Source organism: Bos grunniens, chromosome 7 (genome assembly GCF_055505025.1).
Source record: "Bos grunniens cultivar Pamir isolate PY7600 chromosome 7, Bosgru_T2T1.0, whole genome shotgun sequence".
NCBI classification, from domain to species: Eukaryota; Metazoa; Chordata; class Mammalia; order Artiodactyla; family Bovidae; genus Bos; species Bos grunniens.
The window spans coordinates 94,228,887-94,247,039 of NC_141171.1; the positions used below are offsets into that span (position 1 = coordinate 94,228,887).

Below are 18,153 nucleotides of genomic sequence, written 5' to 3' on the forward strand. Positions count from 1 at the left end.
ACATTTTATTGACATAATAGCTAATATTTGAAAGAAGGTATGGAAACAAATATTCAAATTCTCAGTAGAAATGGCTGATTTGAGGAATTTCATGTAGCAAAATAAGGGGAAAAAATCAATAGTAATTGGACCATTTCTAATTACCAAGCCCATTGTATGATACTAACATATGGGACTGTATCAAATATTAATCCATCAAATACAATATTATAATACCTAGAATCATTTTTACATTAATATGTGAATTAATTTCTTTACAATTGTTTTAATTCATGAGGCTCACTTTGGGGAATAGGAGAATATGTCTTGGTGGGTACCAAAATGCGAAATAATTTTCACAACTGCAATTATATATTCGAAGATGTCATACAATACCTTAGGCGCTTAGGTTTTTTAAAAATATATACTATTTAGCCTTGCTAAGTCACCTCTATTAAACTGTTTATGATAACACCATTGGTGGGTGAGTTGTACAAGCATTAGCAGACAGCTGATTCGGTGCAGATAGCCAGAATAAATTTGCTGAAGTGCACATCCTGCTAATCTGTTTGAAGAATATTGTAGAGCATTAGTACCAGCACTTCATGTTATCTGCACAGCCTGATAAGGTACATCTTTATTAAATTCAGTTATTGGAAGGATGTCAGTCAGCAAACAGGAATATTTTAAAATTAAAAAAAAAATTAGGCAGTTCTTTGTTAGTCAGAGCTTGGTTTCATGACTGGGAGTCTAGAGGAGCCTCCTAAACACCTGGCAGCTTGGTACAATACAAGCTTTGTAATTTTAAGTGGAAAAGCAATTTTTTTCTTCCAGCTCATGGGTACTGAGACATTGACTTCTTGAAAGCTTCACTGAGAGAGAACGATGGAGTAAGAGCTCCCCTCTCTGTTGATTCACGAAAACTACAGGGCGGGAAACGCATACTGTGAGGAAGCTGGGAAAGAGACTCAGTTGTCACGTTTGGGCTTGGTAAAATTTGAGAAGGGTACTTAGTGACTCATTCTGCCACCCTGTCACTTTAAATCTAATCCAAAGGTAAAGAAGCTTCCTTTTAATTACAGTTCACACTCCATAATTTCAAAATTAAAAGGATGAAGTGAGGCTTTTCTAAGCAGCTGAAAAAGAAAATGATTTCTGCAAATATCCTCTAGTTATCAAAAGTCTGTTAGGTGCTCAGTCATGTCTGATTCTTTGCAACCCCATGGACTGTAACCTGCCAGGCTCCTCTGTCCATGGGATTCTCCAGCAAGAATACTGGAGTGGGTTGCCATTTCCTTCTCTATGGGATCTTCTGGACCCAGGGATCAAACTCGGGTCTCCTGCATTGCAAGCAGATTCTTTAACATTTGAGCCACCAGTGAAGCTCCTAGTTATCAAGCTACGAGTTAAAAAGTTAAGTGCCATTAACTCCATTTCAAATGTATAAAGATGAGATTCTAATTCCAATGACAAATCATCAGTGAACTCCCTTTCCAGTAGTCTTGTGTGAACTTGACTTTCCATCACAGGAGGTTGCCCTGTGTGATAAGAACACTGAGGAGACCCCGAGACTCTAGAACTGGCTCTGGAAGAGACTCGAGAAAACACCAGGGATCTAGATATCCTGGGGTAACCCAAGTGCTTCCGCAAAGATCTGCATGGTATTTGCACCTGCCCTGCCTTCTGCTGATTCGTCTGTCAGACAGCTTTTGCAGATGTATTCCTGCCACTCCACGTAAATTATTTACAACCTCATCTAGTCACCCCTGACCCCGAGGGAGGCGGGTTACATACGTACATATCGCTTCAATATTTCCTCGCGTTCTTTCCGGTCCTCCAGGGAGTTGACGGAGAGGTCAGAGATGCTGACAGTGGCCGAAGCTGTCAGGGTGACCAGCAATACCAGGTGCCCCTCCCCTTCTTCCAGCTGCAATTCCAGCTTGTGTGTCTGCTCCCTACTGAGAGCCGACAGGTCAATCTGGCACCTACAAACAAATGTTTTGGATTAGCAAGAGGCTTTTTAAAAATTTTTTTGGCCACATCAAACAGTGGAGGTGCAGGCTGCTCAGAGCTATGTGAAAAATAAATCAATGAAAATACCATTTGAACCACTGGAAGCATATGCCTTTCATGTCAGCTGACTCCACAAAATTCAGACTCTGATTATTTTAGTAACTAATTGCTTATTTCTTGTAAGAGGCAAGAAGTGTGCTTGTCTGATTTGATTACTACCCATTGTCACCACATTTATAAATCATAAGGGCTTTCAACCCCAAGATGGCCCAGATGAGTGAGGCCTTACTTGTAGAAAGACTAACGGGAGCTGTCTAAACTACCAAGAGTCTGAACTTGTGTTACACTCTAAAAAATATAGGTGTTTTGTGGTTGTTCATAAATGCTATTAATAAGCGAATAGATCATTACTATGATGATGTCAGATGTTTTACATTTTTAAAACCATGTCAGTTTATTCACAGAACACTTCATGAATCTGAATTAACAGATCCTCTGAAGACATTATAGCTCAACTGTTACATACAAGAGTTGTCCTAAGAGAGACTTTGTAATAATGTGGTAGCCCATGCTCAATATGCCACCCTCTCAGAGTTGAACAAATGCTTTTCATAAAAATGTCAGTTGATTTGGAAGAGAAAGATACTGTGGTGACCACAGGCCAATAAACAGAGAAAGGGGGCAGACGTGAGTAAAAGACATTTAAAACAGGAAATAGCCAATGATAAGAATAAATGTGGGAATGTCATAAACAGAGTGGTCGGCTATCAGGGAAGATTAAATTTTTGCCCCTTCTTATTCTTTACTCTATTTATTGTTTATTATTTTGCTTTTAAGTTAAACTTTTATGAATAGGGCATCAAACCTGATGGTTGAGCTCAAACACTTCTTTAGTGTGAGTGATTTTAGAAATAGAATCAAAGTTTCATATTTACACGTTTTATTTTTGCCTATTGGAAATGACACGAAAGACATCCAGACTAGAAACATTTGGGAAGAAGAGGAATATAGATGCAAGAAAGAAAATAGATGAAAAGGAATATATATGAAGAAGAAAAGAAACATCCTGGTCAGTGACAGAGAATCTGTATGCGCTAGATGCTGTCAAGAGAGCAGGATATTAGGGTCTGTATCAAGTCTGGAAAACATCTTCCTAAAGTTAGGATGTATATCAAGTAACCTCACTGTTTCTGCAAACACAACATCCATTTCAAAATACTCTCATGCTGTCTCCTTAAATTATAAATGACAAAAAACCACATCAAATACCTTATTTAATATTCAAATCTTAATTGGAATTAGTTCCTAATAATACTTGGAACAAATTGAGGGTTAAAAATGCAACAGTGAAAGACAGGTAATCAAATGTATTTTCTAATAAAAAGAAAAAACATAAATTTGATTTTCTACAGATCTTTCCAGCATCTGGCACAGTGCCTAACCTACAATTTATTGAATGTGAATGAATCTTTGGACAAGACTGAGAGTGTGACACTGGAGAATTAAACAGAAATTACAGTTCAGATAGTACTTTCTGTTGGATACAGTTGGGACAAAGAAGGGTATTTCACTCACTTTTATCTATTTCCAGTCCTGATCATGCCCTATTCCTTTGTATGATGCTGCATCTCTCTTAACTCTGAAGCTTTCTGAAGGATTTCCTTCTACGCCTAGTACCATTTTTTGTTATTGTTATTGTTTAGTCACTAAGTCATGTCTGACTCTTTTGTGACTCCATGGACTGTAGCCTGCCAGGCTCCTCTGTCCAGGGGATTTGCCAGGCAAGAATGTTGGATTGGGTTGCCTTTCCTTCTCCAGGGGATCTTCCTGACACAGGAATTGAAGCTGTGTCTCCTGCATTGGCAGGTGGATTTTTTTTTTAATCACTGAGGCACCTGGGAAGCTGGTCATTTAGATGTTGGCCTCCTCCTGATTTACATTAGAGTCATTGCATTTAATTCTTTAGAGTTAGGGAAGGTGTTCTAAAGATGATCTGGTCTAAGAATTGCAAATTGGCAACTTTCAGATCAAACCAGGTCGATGGATTTGCTGTTTTTATTGTGCTAAAAGAGTTTTGAATTTAAATAAGCTTAAATACAAATGCCCTCTGAGTTACTTTTCCTAATATTTTCATTACAGCTGGACTATTTCACTTAATTCTGTACCTGGTTCCAATTATACCAATATACCATTTATACCAATAGATATAATGATTTGTGATCCTCAAAGTCGCCTTAATTTACCAGGGAGGAAACCTAGGGCCAGAGAAGTGACCTCAATTAATGGAGATGCACAGTTACTAGCAGAGCCAGACCTGAACCTGGGACTCTGGAATCCAAGATCTAGGACTTTTCCTTAACCGATCTGCCATTACTGTAATTTTTCATCCTGGAGGAAGTTTGTGCTGTGTAAGGTGGTTCTTACTGGGTAATACCTGGATTTGTTTCAAAATGGAAAAATAATCTGTTTTCAAGTGCAGAAGTATGTTATTTTTATGCTTTAAAAATACGTATGAACAAGGGAAGAAGGCTGCAATTGTTCTTAGAAAATAATAAATGAAGAAAAGCTTACAAATTTAATTTTTAAAGTTATGGAACTAATAAAATTTAAATTATCATTATACATTTGTAGGGAGGATTATACCTTTCTGCTGCAACTAGATTTTCAATATTGGGTATATTTGTATAAATAGTCCCAGACCCTGTCCTATATTTAATGTTTCAGAATTTTGACTTTAATCATTTTAATATAGAAAATACCTATTTATACAAATATTTTGATAAAAGAGTAAGTGAATTCAAGACATATTTTGCTAGTTGAGGTTACTCAGATCTCCTATTCATTTAAAAACTCTGCTCAGGAGCACTCTTCAGATGCCATTTAAAACAAAATGTCATCCAATAACTAAGAAAAATTGTCCTGCTAACTTGAGATAATATCATCATTACAGCATCATTGATATCTGCATTAAATGAGTATCAAATCAAATTATTGCTAGAATTTAGTGGAGAAAAACCTTTTGCTATCATTTTGTAGTTTTTGAATACATGTGTACAAAGATGGAACTTCTGCAAAATAATATATTGTAAAGTGAATTCAGTACTAATTAACATTTATGGGCCAGTACTATGACTTAAATGTTTGTGTGCTGTCTAAAATGCATATGTTGAACCCTAGTGCCCAGTGTGATGATATTAAGAGGTGAGGAGCTTGGGAAGTGATTAGCTCATGAGGGTGGAGCCCTCATGAATAGGATTAGTGCCCTTATAAAAGAGGCACCAGAGAGATCTCTCAACCTTCATCATTCGAGGACACAGAGGAAAAGCAGTTTATAAACCAGGAAACCAGACGGGAAATTTGCTGCTGTCTTGATCTTGAATGTAGATCAACCCCTAGAACTGTGAGAAATGAACTTCCATTGAATATAAGATATCCAGTCTATGGCATTTGGTTATAGCAGTCCAAAAGACAGATTCACCTGTGTTTGGCTTGCTTGTACTATTATGTCCTCAACAAAGGAAGTATTTGCTGTATTTTGGTTACAGAAATACTAAATAGTCATTCAGATGTCTCAGAATAAGCAAAAGTTGTTGGCTTTATATTGTTAAGGACATGAAAATGCAAAATTTTAAAGTACTGAAGCAAATTCATGAAATCCCAAAATACATATACTGGGAAAAGAGCCCAAGATTGGGCATCAGATTTCCTTTGATCTAGCCCTCCATCTATGGCTAATTAGTTGTATGACCTTTTCTTAGACAACTTATCCTCTTGAATTCTAGTTTTCTTATCTGTGATATAAGGTAATTGAACTAGATGAACTTCAAGTTCTCAAAAACCTCAAATTCCACAATTTGTTACAACTCTATCCATATTTACAGTTGTTTACATCTTCCTTTGGGCTGGATGATTCACAACCTGGAATCAAGATTGCTGGGAGAAATATTAACAACCTCAGATATGCAGATACCACTCTAATTGCAGAAAAGTAAAGAGAAACTATGCCCCAACCAGTAATGCTGAAGAAGCTGAAGTTGAACGGTTCTATGAAGACCTACAAGACCGTTTAGAACTAACACCCAAAAAAGATGTCCTTTTCATTATAGGGGACTAGAATGCAAAAGTAGGAAGTCAAGAAACACCTGGAGTAACAGGCAAATTTGGCCTTGGAATACAGAATGAAGCAGGGCAAAGACTAATAGAGTTTTGCCAAGAAAATGCACTGGTCATAACAAACACCCTCTTCCAACAACACAAGAGAAGACTCTACACATGGACATCACCAGATGGTCAACACCGAAATCAGATTGATTGTATTCTTTGCAGCCAAAGATGGAGAAGCTCTATACAGTCAGCAAAAACAAGACCAGGAGCTGACTGTGGCTCAGACCATGAACTCCTTATTGCCAAATTCAGACTGAAATTGAAGAAAGTAGGGAAAACCACTAGACCATTCAGGTATGACCTAAATCAAATCCCTTATGATTATACAGTGGAAGTGAGAAATAGATTTAAGGGCCTAGATCTGATAGATAGAGTGCCTGACGAGCTATGGACGGAGGTTCGTGACATTGTACAGGAGACAGGGATCAAGACCATCCCCATGGAAAAGAAATGCAAAAAAGCACAATGGCTGTCTGGGGAGGCCTTACAAATAGCTGTGAAAAGAAGAGAAGAGAAAAGCAAAGGAGAAAAGGAAAGATATAAGCATCTGAATGCAGAGTTCCAAAGAATAGCAAGAAGAGATAAGAAAGCCTTCCTCAGCGGTCAGTGCAAACAAATAGAGGAAAACAACAGAATGGGAAAGACTAGAGATCTCTTCAAGAAAATCAAAGATACCAAGGGAACATTTCATGCAAAGATGGGCTCAATAAAGGACAGAAATGGTAGGGACCTAACAGAAGCAGAAGATATTAAGAAGAGGTGGCAAGAATACACAGAAGAACTGTACAAAAGATCTTCACAACCCAGATAATCATGATGGTGTGATCACTGAGCTAGAGCCAGACATCCTTGAATGTGAAGTCAAGTGGGCCTTAGAAAGCATCACTATGAACAAAGCTAGTGGAGGTGATGGAATTCCAGTTGAGCTATTCCAAATCCTGAAAGATGATGCTGTGAAAGTGCTGCACTCAATATGCCAGCAAGTTTGGAAAACTCAGCAGTGGCCACAGGACTGGAAAAGGTCAGTTTTCATTCCAATCCCAAAGAAAGGCAATGCCAAAGAATGCTCAAACTACCACACAATTGCATTCATCTCACACGCTAGTAAAGTAATGTTCAAAATTCTCCAAGTCAGGCTTCAGCAATATCTGAACCGTGAACTTCCAGATGTTCAAGCTGGTTTCAGAAAAGGCAGAGGAACCAGAGATCAAATTGCCAACATCCGCTGGATCATGGAAAAAGCAAGAGAGTTCCAGAAAAACAGTATTGACTATGCCAAAGCCTTTGACTGTGTGGATTACAATAAATTGTGGAAAATTCTGAAAGACATGGGAATACCAGACCACCTGACCTGCCTCCTGAGAAATTTGTATGCAGGTCAGGAAGCAACAGTTAGAACTGGACATGGAACAATAGACTGGTTCCAAATAGGAAAAGGAGTATGTCAAAGCTGTACTGTGTCACCCTGCTTATTTAACTTATATGCAGAGTACATCATGAGAAACGCTGGACTGGAAGAAACACAAGCTGGAATCAAGATTGCCGGGAGAAATATCAATCACCTCAGATATGCAGATGACACCACCCTTATGGCAGAAAGTGAAGAAGAACTCAAAAGCCTCTTGATGAAAGTGAAAGTGGAGAGTGAAAAAGTTTGGCTTAAAGCTCAACATTCAGAAAACAAAGATCATGGCATCTGGTCCCATCACTTCATGGGAAATATACGGGGAAACAGTGGAAACAGTGTCAGACTTTAGTTTTTTGGGCTCCAAAATCACTGCAGATGGTGACTGCAGCCATGAAATTAAAAGACCCTTACTCCTTGGAAGGAAAGTTATGTCCAACCTAGATAGCACATAGAAAAGCAGAGACATTACTTTGCCAACAAAGATTGGTCTAGTCAAGGCTATGGTTTTTTCAGTAGTAATGTATGGATGTGAGAGTTGGACTGTGAAGAAGGCTGAGTGCCAAAGAATTGATGCTTTTGAAGTGTGGTGTTGGAGAAGACTCCTGAGAGTCCCTTGGACTGCAAGGAGATCCAACCAGTCCATTCTGAAGGAGATCAGCCCTGGGATTTCCTTGGAAGGAATGATGCTAAAGCTGAAACTCCAGTGCTTTGGCCACCTCATGCGAAGAGTTGACTCATTGGAAAAGCTTCTGATGCTGGGAGGGATTGGGGGCAGGAGGAGAAGGGGACGACAGAGGATGAGATGGCTGGATGGCATCACTGACTCGATGGACGTGAGTCTGGGTGAATTCTGGGAGTTGGTGATGGACAGGGAGACCTGGCGTGCTGCGATTCATGGGGTCGCAAAGAGTCGGACACGACTGAGTGACTGAACTGAACTGAACTGAAAGAGAAACTAAAAAACCTCTTGATGGGGGTGAAAGAGGAGAGTGAAAAAACTGGCTTAAAACTCAACACTCAAAAAACTAAGATCATGGTATCCAGTTCCATCACTTTATGGCAAATAGAAGGGGAAAAATTGGAAGCAGTGACAAATTTTATTTTCTTGGGTTCCAGAATCACTGTAAATGGTGACTGCAGCCAAGAAATTAAAAGACACTTGCTCCTTGGAAGGAAAGCTATGACAAACTTAGCTATTAAAAAGCAGAGACATCCCTTTGCTGACAAAGGTTAGTATAGTCAAAGCTATGTTTTTTCTAGTATGCATGTGACAGTTGGACCATAAAGAAGGCTGATCACTGAAGAATTGATGCTTTTGAATTGTGGTGCTAGAGAAGACTCTTGAGAGTCCCTTGGACTGCAAGGAGATCAAACCAGTCAATCCTAAAGGAAATCAACCCTGATTTCCATTCCTTGGAAGGACTGATGCTGAAGCTGAAACTCCAATACTTTGGCCACCTGATACAGAGAGCCAACACATTGGAAAAGGCCCTGATACTGGGAAAGACTGAAGGCAGGAGGAGAAGGAGATGACAGAGCGTGAGATGGTTGGATAACATCACTGACTCAATGGGCATGTGTTTGAGCAAACTCTGGGGATACAGTGAAGGACAGGGAAGCCTAGCATGCTGAAGTTTATGGGGTCACAAAGAGTTGGACCTGAGTTAGCAACTAAAGAGCAGCAACAACAACACATCTTCCTTTTTTATAATTCCACATATCAAAAAAGGTATGAGAACAAATTCATCTTCCAGGTAATGAAATACTATTCCTCAGATGTATTATGCCTCCACCTCACCAAAGAAAAAAGTCTGAATGTAAGAATCTAATCTTCAAATTGTCTTCTAAGGAGCATGGGTCAGGGGTTGCATCCTAGTCACCATGGATGGAGGAAGGGTGAAAAATGGGGTGTGGGTTCTCCCCTTTGGTTCAAAGAACAGCTCCTCTCACTTCTTGTTTTATATCTGGGTTCTACATGGACTCCTGGGTGGGTCCTCAGCTGCCGGCTTTGTCTTAGCTTTGCCTTTGACTGGGTCTTTCCAAGGGGCTGTTCCTCATCCTCCAACTGTGACCAGTCAACTGGGTGTGAGTCCTCAGAGGTCTTTCACCCAGGACTGGCCTCGGACGGTCAAAACTCTCACTTACCCGAATGGGCTGAGTGCTCCCCTCGGCTGCCACTGTGCATCTAGGCCCAAACGCCACATGCCCCAAATTTCTGGCCTCTAAGGCCACTTCTGCCCTTGGATGAAAAGCTGCACTAAGGAGTATGTATGGGATCTGGCTTCCTGGTCAACCACTAAAGAAACCAGATGAAACCACATAGATGTTTTCTCCTGATGGGGTGAACTTAGATCAATGGCATAGGAGACGGGAAGGTAACTTTCTCTCTCTCACAAACCGTTCCAAAAGCAGGATTCTCCATCTTGCCTGCCTGTGCACACGTGGTCAAGTGTGCACAGCGGCTGAGCAGCCATGGGGTCTCTGAAACTCTGGGAACATGGCCAGCCCAGTAACATATCACCGTGTATGACTCTCTAGTCTTCTCTGCATCATGTTCTCTCTCTCTTTCACCCTCAGTGCCTGGGATTGTACCTCCCATTTAAGCACCAGCACCTCATCACTGCTTCAAGCCCTGTGTTCTAGGGAACCTGTGAGTGAAGTCGCTCAATCATGTCCACCTCTTTGCAACCCCGTGGACTGTAGCCTACCAGGCTTCTCCGTCCATGGAATTTTCCAAGCAAGAGTACTGGACTGGATTGCCATTTCCTTCTCCAGGGGATCTTCCAGACCCAGGAATCAAACTTGGGTCTCCTGCATTGCAGGCAGATGCTTTACCATTTGAGCCACAAGGGAAGCCGCAGGGAACCCGGCCTAATGCAAAAACCATTAACACGATTCAATCCTGACAGTTACAGATATCCAAGAAGCAAATCTGTCCATGTCCCATTCCTGGCTTCTCACCATTTATGAAAGGTCTTTAGTAAGGCAATGGGGTCCTCCACAATCTACCATCAGCTTGGGTGTTTACTTGTTGATTTATACTTGCTATTTCAGTAATTCCTGCTTGTCTGTAATTCTCCCACCATCCATGCTAAGGCTCACCTGCTTATTTGTGTTCTGTTGTGAAGGAAGCAACCCCATCTACCTGAGATGATGTATCTACCTATCTTTGCTTGGCTAATTTTTAACTAATTCTCAGGGCAATAAGCAGCAGTTGTCTTCTTCTGTCCATCTCTTGGTACACCTCAAGGGCAGGCACCTAGCCCAACACCGGGAATACAGTCAGAATACCGCAGTCCAAATATTTTATACCTGCATTCACACTGGTGGCTTGTGCATTGGGTATGTCACACGCGACCACCAAGTACCTCGAGTGACGAGCAGCAGCCGCATGACACAGAGGAGCTGACAGTGACTCCTGAACTTGTTGACTGGCTTCCACTGAACCACAGTCCAAAATACTTACAGAGGAGGAGATAGAGGTTCAGAGAGGCCAAAATTCTACCCATTTTGATAGTGGCAGGGTCAGAATCAGCATGCAGTTTTGCTCATGCTACCATTTCTATATTGTCTTCCTAGAAAGTGGATTGATTTCTTTCCAACACCCATTTATTAACTATTTATTTCTATTAATTGCATTATGCATCAGGCTTCTGTTAAATTTGAGGGATTCAACACTTTGCAAGCTGAATTATTCATTAGTATTGTGATATTAAGCAAGTCACTTAAACTTTTTATGCATCAGCTTTCCTCATTTATGCCTTCTTTTTGCATACAGAAACAATAGATGAAAAACGACTGTGAAAAGATGAAACACTATGTGAACACTATATAGTTTTATTATCTCATATGCCTTAGTTTGATATTGAACAGCTTTAGAATTTACTGTCAGAACTGAACTCATCAATGAATTATCAATAGAAGAATCAAAAGAGACTCAAACTGAAAGAGATTTGAGTGCGACTTTCTTTCATTCCACAAATGGGAAATTGAGGCTCAGAGAAATTAAGTGATGGTTTTTAAAGACCTCAAAATGGGAAATTGAGGCTCAGAGAAATTAAGTGATGGTTTTAAGACCTCAAACCCCATTTCCTCACTTCCATATCAAAGCTTGAAATTCTTTGCTCTTTTTAAAAACTATATGCACTTACTTGGCCATGTGAAAGGAATACATCACATTTATTTGGTGACATTTTCCCCTAAGTTCAAGGAGAAAATGTTCAGTATTCTTATCACTTTTTTCTCACCGCCTTTCCATCTGCCTAAGCCAGTCACCAACCCAGATAAAAGTTTTGTGATTAGCACCAGTGACGTACATGTGAGATACAGGAAGCAAATGTTAGGCCTATTTGAATGCATTTGTGTATTTTTTAATTTAAAAATAAGACAGAAAATTAAAAAAATAAAACTAGGATTCAAGCTTCATAAATATTTTATACCTGCATTCACACCGGTGGCTTGTGCATTGGGTATGTCACACACGACCGGCAAGTATCTTGAGTGACGAGCAGCAGCCGCATCACATAGAGGAGCTGACAGTGACCCCTGAACTTGGTGACTGGCTTCCACTGAACCACAGTCCATATGATACGTGCCCAGGGAGGTGGGTTTACAGATTATAGCATCTAGCTTTAACTGAACCAATTCTCACAAAATGGACAATGGCTTTAAAAGATACCAGTCAATTAGGAGGTTGGGATTAACATATACACACTACTATATATAAAATAGGTAACCCACAAGGATGTACTGCATAGCACAGGGAACTTACTCAGTACTCTGTAATAACCATTATGGGAAAAGAATATGAAAAAGAAAGATGTATGTATATGTATAACTGAATCATTTTGCTGTACACCTGAAACTAATGTGACATTGTAAATCAACTATACTCCAATATAAAACAAAAATGAAAACAATAAAAGATCTCTGTAAAGAAACTGTGGATTGAAGATTATGCTAACTGGACAAACATAAGTGAACAGAATGATGGACAAGAACACCCAGAGTTGACACATTTCCTCCTCGCCCAGCTCTGTGTCAGCTATATTCTGATTCTGATTTACAAACCGGGGGTGCGGCATAATCAGGTCTAACAAGAATTCCACCAAAATCAACTTTAAATTATCAGGAAGAATATCTGCAACAGAAATTTATATCTCCTCTAACAAGGAACTTCTAAGTGTGTGTTGTGCCCTGAAGTGCCTGCTCATGATATTATGAAGTCAACCAGATAAGAGAACATTTACAAACAAAGCCTCTATCCTTCAATAAAAAGTCAATTAATTAAAAAACAAAATAAAACAAAATCAAAGCCTTGGGACAGGAAGACAAGACTCTACAGGATTTCTTTTGTGGGGGAGAATTTCTAAAAACACAGTTTACATAATTTGGACCAAATTTATCGATAAAATTAGAAAACTTTTTGAGGTTTACTGTTTGAGAACTACTTTACATTGGTAAAACAAATAACACATAAGATCTCATATTATAAATCAATATGATAGGTAACTCTTTAGAATCTTTGCATTTTAAAGAATTCAACAGGTAACCACTAAAGTTTTTCAAGTTTCATGATGATGCCGTGTACACGCCACCTGACATTACTAAATGCTAATGCAATTACTGGAGAAGGCAATGGCACCCCACTCCAGTACTCTTGCCTGGAAAATCCCATGGATGGAGGAGCCTGGCGGGCTGCAGTCCACGGGGTCGCTAAGAGTCGGACATGACTGAGCGACTTCCCTTTCACTTTTCACTTTCATGCACTGGAGAAGGAAATGGCAACCCACTCCAGTGTTCTTGCCTGGACAATCCCAGGGATGGGGGAGCCTGGTGGGCTGCCATCTATGGAGTCGCACAGAGTCGGACACGACTGAAGCAACTTAGCAGCAGCAGCAGCAATGCAATTACTGCATTGTCAGCAGTTGTCACTGTCCAACTGTCTTTGGGGAGATGGATTTATCAGAGCATACTTCTATTAATACAAACTTGGGAGGTTCCCCTTCATTGCCTAGAAGGTAAGCTACTTAACATACACACAGTGATGCATGGAAACTGTCTTTGGAAACTTTGTCTATCATATATAAAATACTGCAGTGAGTATAAACTTTCTGAGAAAGTCTTCAGAAGAAAAATAGTAAGTCATGAAAGAAAATGGATTGAAATCTCAATATATTTGACTTGAGTTAACGACAAACCAAGACAAGAATCAATGACACTCCATTCTTTATCGAAACATTACCTATCTCCCAAATGAAATATTTCACTCAGTCCCTAGTAAGGAAAATGGTGAAACACAATGATTCCATTAAAACTTCTCTTCAGTTCAGAGTTTTCTAAATAGTTATCTTGTGCTTTCAAATTAATAATGAAGCAGAGATTGCTTCTACTCTGATATAAGTAGGAAGTAGAATAATCACTGTAGTATTTATATCACAAATAAGAATCACTGCAAATCAGAACCTATAGAATGTCAAACGCTCACATGCAATGTCCTTCAATTAAGAAACATTAATTTGGTTAATATACAAAGTCAAAGGCTGTTTCCTCATTTCCCACACTGTACCTGGAGAGACATATGTGTATGCCTACTCATTCCGCATTCTCTTTCCTTTGGCATTAAATTACAGAGTCACAGATTTATTTTTATGGTCATAGCATTTGAAAGCATTTTTCTTCACCCAGAACTTGCCCATTTGGAATAACTTTTTTTCTTTTATATTACTAAGAAAAATTGTGTTAAAATAGAACTTTCTACTGAAGTTTGCATCTGTAGCACTCTGTTGTTGTGGGCAGTATCAATGTCTTGTCCCTGATAACAATGCAGCAAATAAAGTTAGGAGCAATCCACCAACCGAAAATATATGGGCACCAAATCAATGCCACTTTAAAGATAAACAAGCATTTTGCACACTAATAAATAATGCTATAAATCTTGCTATATTGGATTGCAAATAACTCCGACTGAATGAAATTGCTTGACATGGGATTTACTTATTCTGCACGTTCATAAAAATAACTTGTTCTCTGACAGCACTCATTCTTAGCAATTTACCACAGCTGTCAGCAGCCAATTTGTTCAGATTACTGCTCTGCATAAAAGTGTAACAATCATGAGGATTTATTAGCTGATTATTGTAAAGGTGGCAGTCCGTCTTGCCTGCCAAAATGCAGGTGATCAGAAAGTTAAATAATTACTCGCAGATTAACATTATTTCACCTTCACTTGAAATCTGTAGTTCAGCGACAGGTAAAATTTGCTGTTCAAACTTGCAGTATGGTACACACCATCCAAGTGGGTTTACTGCCCACCTGGCATTTTATCAAGCGCTTAATGGCTCCAGAACATACTGAATATGAGACCAAAGTGAAAGGGGCATGGATTCTAGAGTCAGGAATCCTGGATTTGAATCTCAGATAAGTTGCCTCAAATTCATACTAGCTGAGCAGTCGCTGAGCCATTTGGCTATACCTCAAAAACACCTCACTTTTTGCACCTGCAAAATTGGTATAATATGAACCTCCCTTGTTTTACCCTAATTTTGAGCTAAAGTACATAGTAGTTCCCCTTGCAGTGTAAAACATTATTATTGTTGTTGTTTCTTTCCATTCATAGTAAATTTAATTTTTTTGTAAAATTTAACAACCAGATAGCATTAACTCACTAGACATTATGATAAAAAATTATAAATATCTTTGTAAATGGATAGGCATTTTTTTTTCAAATGCAAACACTCAGTATTTTTCAAGTACAAAGATCACTCAGACACTTTAACACTTTAACTCATTAATTCTCCCTTTTGAATTATATACAAATATCTTTCTTAACTGTACTGCAACTCTATACTTTCCACTAAGACATGTTGTTCTAACTACTGTTGCCTTAACATCTGCTGTCAAATTCTATATTTATTTAGAGAAGGAAGAGCCATAATTCCAGCAATCAATCAAGCTTCAGGTGTGTAAAGTTAAATCTAGCAGATACTTCTTAAGCACCTATTATTTGCCATTTGCTTTTCTAGGTATTGAGGATGCCACGATTAACAACACAACTCAAAAATTCCCACCCTCAAGAAGCTCACATTCTACTGATGGGAAGTAAATGATAAAATGAGCGAAATGCATAGTCTGTCCAATGATGATAGACCTCGATGCAGAGAACAAAGCAGGATAAAGGAAATGGGATGTCAAGGGAAAGAAGTTTCATTTTTACATAGAGTTGGGATGGCTGCATCGCTGGTGTGACATTTGTGCACAGACCTAAAGTAGGTAAAGAAGCTAGACAGGTGGACACGTGGAGATGGAGGGAAAGGTCCTGAGGTGGGAAGATGTCTGGTGTACTTGAGAAGGAGCAAAAAGGATCCTTAAAAACAGTTAATAGACATTAATGGGACAGCATTACCCTCCACAGCCAACTTCAAATTTATTTGCCAGCTACCAGCCAACTCCCAGAAGTCTCTAACTTTTAAGTGAATAGAGACACATCTTAATTATTTCCACTACACACACACACACACACACACACACAAACACACAAAGATAATATGTGACATGATAGAGGCACCAACTATAGCTACAATGGCAACTGTATTACAATATATAAATGTATTAAATCAACATGTTGTACAGCTTCAATTTACATGTTTCATGTAAAATAGATTTCAATAAATTAATTAAAAATAATTTAATATAGACATAGAATGTTGCAAGAGTACTTGCAAAAGAACACAGAAGACCATGAGGACACTTTTGCTCCTGTTACTTTAATCTTAGAACTTAAATTTAATTAGAAGGTAAGTCAATTCTTTTCTAAACTATTCTAGGATCAAGGAATTCTGTTATAATCTGCATTATTTCGACTGTTACCACACAGCCATCACATAAATACATGCAAATCTACTTGCCTTCTACTTTGATCTAGTAATGTATTTTTTTTCAGCGGCAGGATGTGTGTAAAGTACAATTTAGTAAGTATGAAGTGAGTGATCAAGAGCTTCAGCTGCTTTCTGGTCATCAACTAGATTGAAAATAATGGTATTTGCCATAGTCACTTCCTTTTTCTGCCACAGGTATCTTTGTGAAATTAGCAGAGTATACAATGATTTTCTACTGTCCACCTTTGATTACCCCAGATTCAACAATAATTCCCTTTACTATGCAAAAGGATTCAAACTGATACTCAAAAGTGGTCCTAAGAGTCTTCTTGTCTATCTGTGCTCTGTTTACTCTAAAAATTCTTGGCTCAAATTGCTTTCATAGGGAATTATATTTGATAGATGACCAAATGTGAATTTCTTTAGTGAAGCTGATGCCAAATAGTGTTAGTCGCTCAGTCGTGTCCAACTCTTTTGTGACCCCATGAACTGTAGCCCACCAGGTTCCTCTCTCCATGGAGTTCTCCGGGCAAGAATACTGGGGTGGGTTGCCATTCCCTTCTCCAGGGGATCTTCCCAACAAAAATGTAACTGGAAATAAGAGTAAGTCATTCAAAATAAATGAGAGTTTTAGGAATCCTTATAATTCTTTAAAGGTAGTATTTTGACTCTCCATCTAAGCCAGTTTTAATCTAACCAGGACACTGGGAAGCAGAGCACACAGTTGTGTCCATCAAAGCAGTAAGGGTGCTGGAGTAGGTCTCCTTGATCCTGCTTGTAAAGTTCCCCTGTGTAATAGCCATGGGCATAAAGAAGTCATCCAACAACCCACGCAGAGCCCAAGCCAGAAACTATATGCAAGAAGGTCCATCTAGTCAAGGCTATGTTTTTTCCAGTGGTCATGTATGGATGTGAGAGTTGGACTATAAAGAAAGCTGAGCGCAGGGGAATTGATGCTTTTGAACTGTGGTGTTGGAGAAGACTCTTGAGAGTCCCTTGGACTGCAAGGAGATCCAACCGGTCCATCTTAAAGGAGATCAGTTCTGTGTGTTCATTGAAAGGACTGATGTTGAAGCTAAAACTCCAATACTTTGGCTACCTCATGCAAAGAGCTGACTCATTTGAAAAGACCCTGATGCTGGGAAAGATTGAAGGCAGGAGGAGAAGGGGACGTCAGAGGATGAGATGGTTGGATAGCATCACGGACTCAATGGACGTGAGTTTGGGTGGACTCCGGGAGTTGGTGATGGACAGGGAGGCCCAGCGTGCTGAGGTCCATGGGGTCGCAAAGAGTGGGACACGACTGTGTGACTGAACTGAACTGAAGCACTTTCAACAACTTAAAAAATAAGGGTGGGATACACTTCCAACTAGATAACTAGTTTATTAGAAAAGGATATGGTCCCGGATGGAAGAGATGCACAGGAGGTATGTGGTAAGGGGTATGGAGCTTCCAAGCCCTCTCAGGGCACACCAGTCCCCAGCACCTGTGAGGACTTGCACAGGTTCCCCAACCTAGAAACTCCAAAAATGGATTTCTTCTCTTTTTCCAAACTTCATGAGACCTTCTTAGCTCCCTAGTTGTCTAGAGCAATCACTATTATCTTCAGAGTGCCATTTATCACTGTTCTCTCAAAAACTGCCAAAACAGGGATACACCCATAGAAACAAGATGAAGTGGGATACACAGGTCTACCTCTCTGCCAAACATTT

At 39.4% G+C, this 18,153-nt stretch overlaps 1 protein-coding gene across 32 annotated transcripts in view; it reads right to left on the reverse strand.

Annotated features, from left to right (window-relative positions):
• MCTP1 (multiple C2 and transmembrane domain containing 1) overlaps positions 1-18,153 on the reverse strand; it is a 721,660-nt gene that overhangs the window by 196,788 nt on the left and 506,719 nt on the right. For all 32 annotated transcript variants that reach the window (XM_086413169.1, XM_086413151.1, XM_086413144.1 and 29 more), the window contains one exon: positions 1,778-1,964. In XM_086413169.1, coding sequence (XP_086269295.1) covers positions 1,778-1,964 — 187 coding nt within the window. The remainder of the gene's footprint in view (positions 1-1,777; positions 1,965-18,153) is intronic.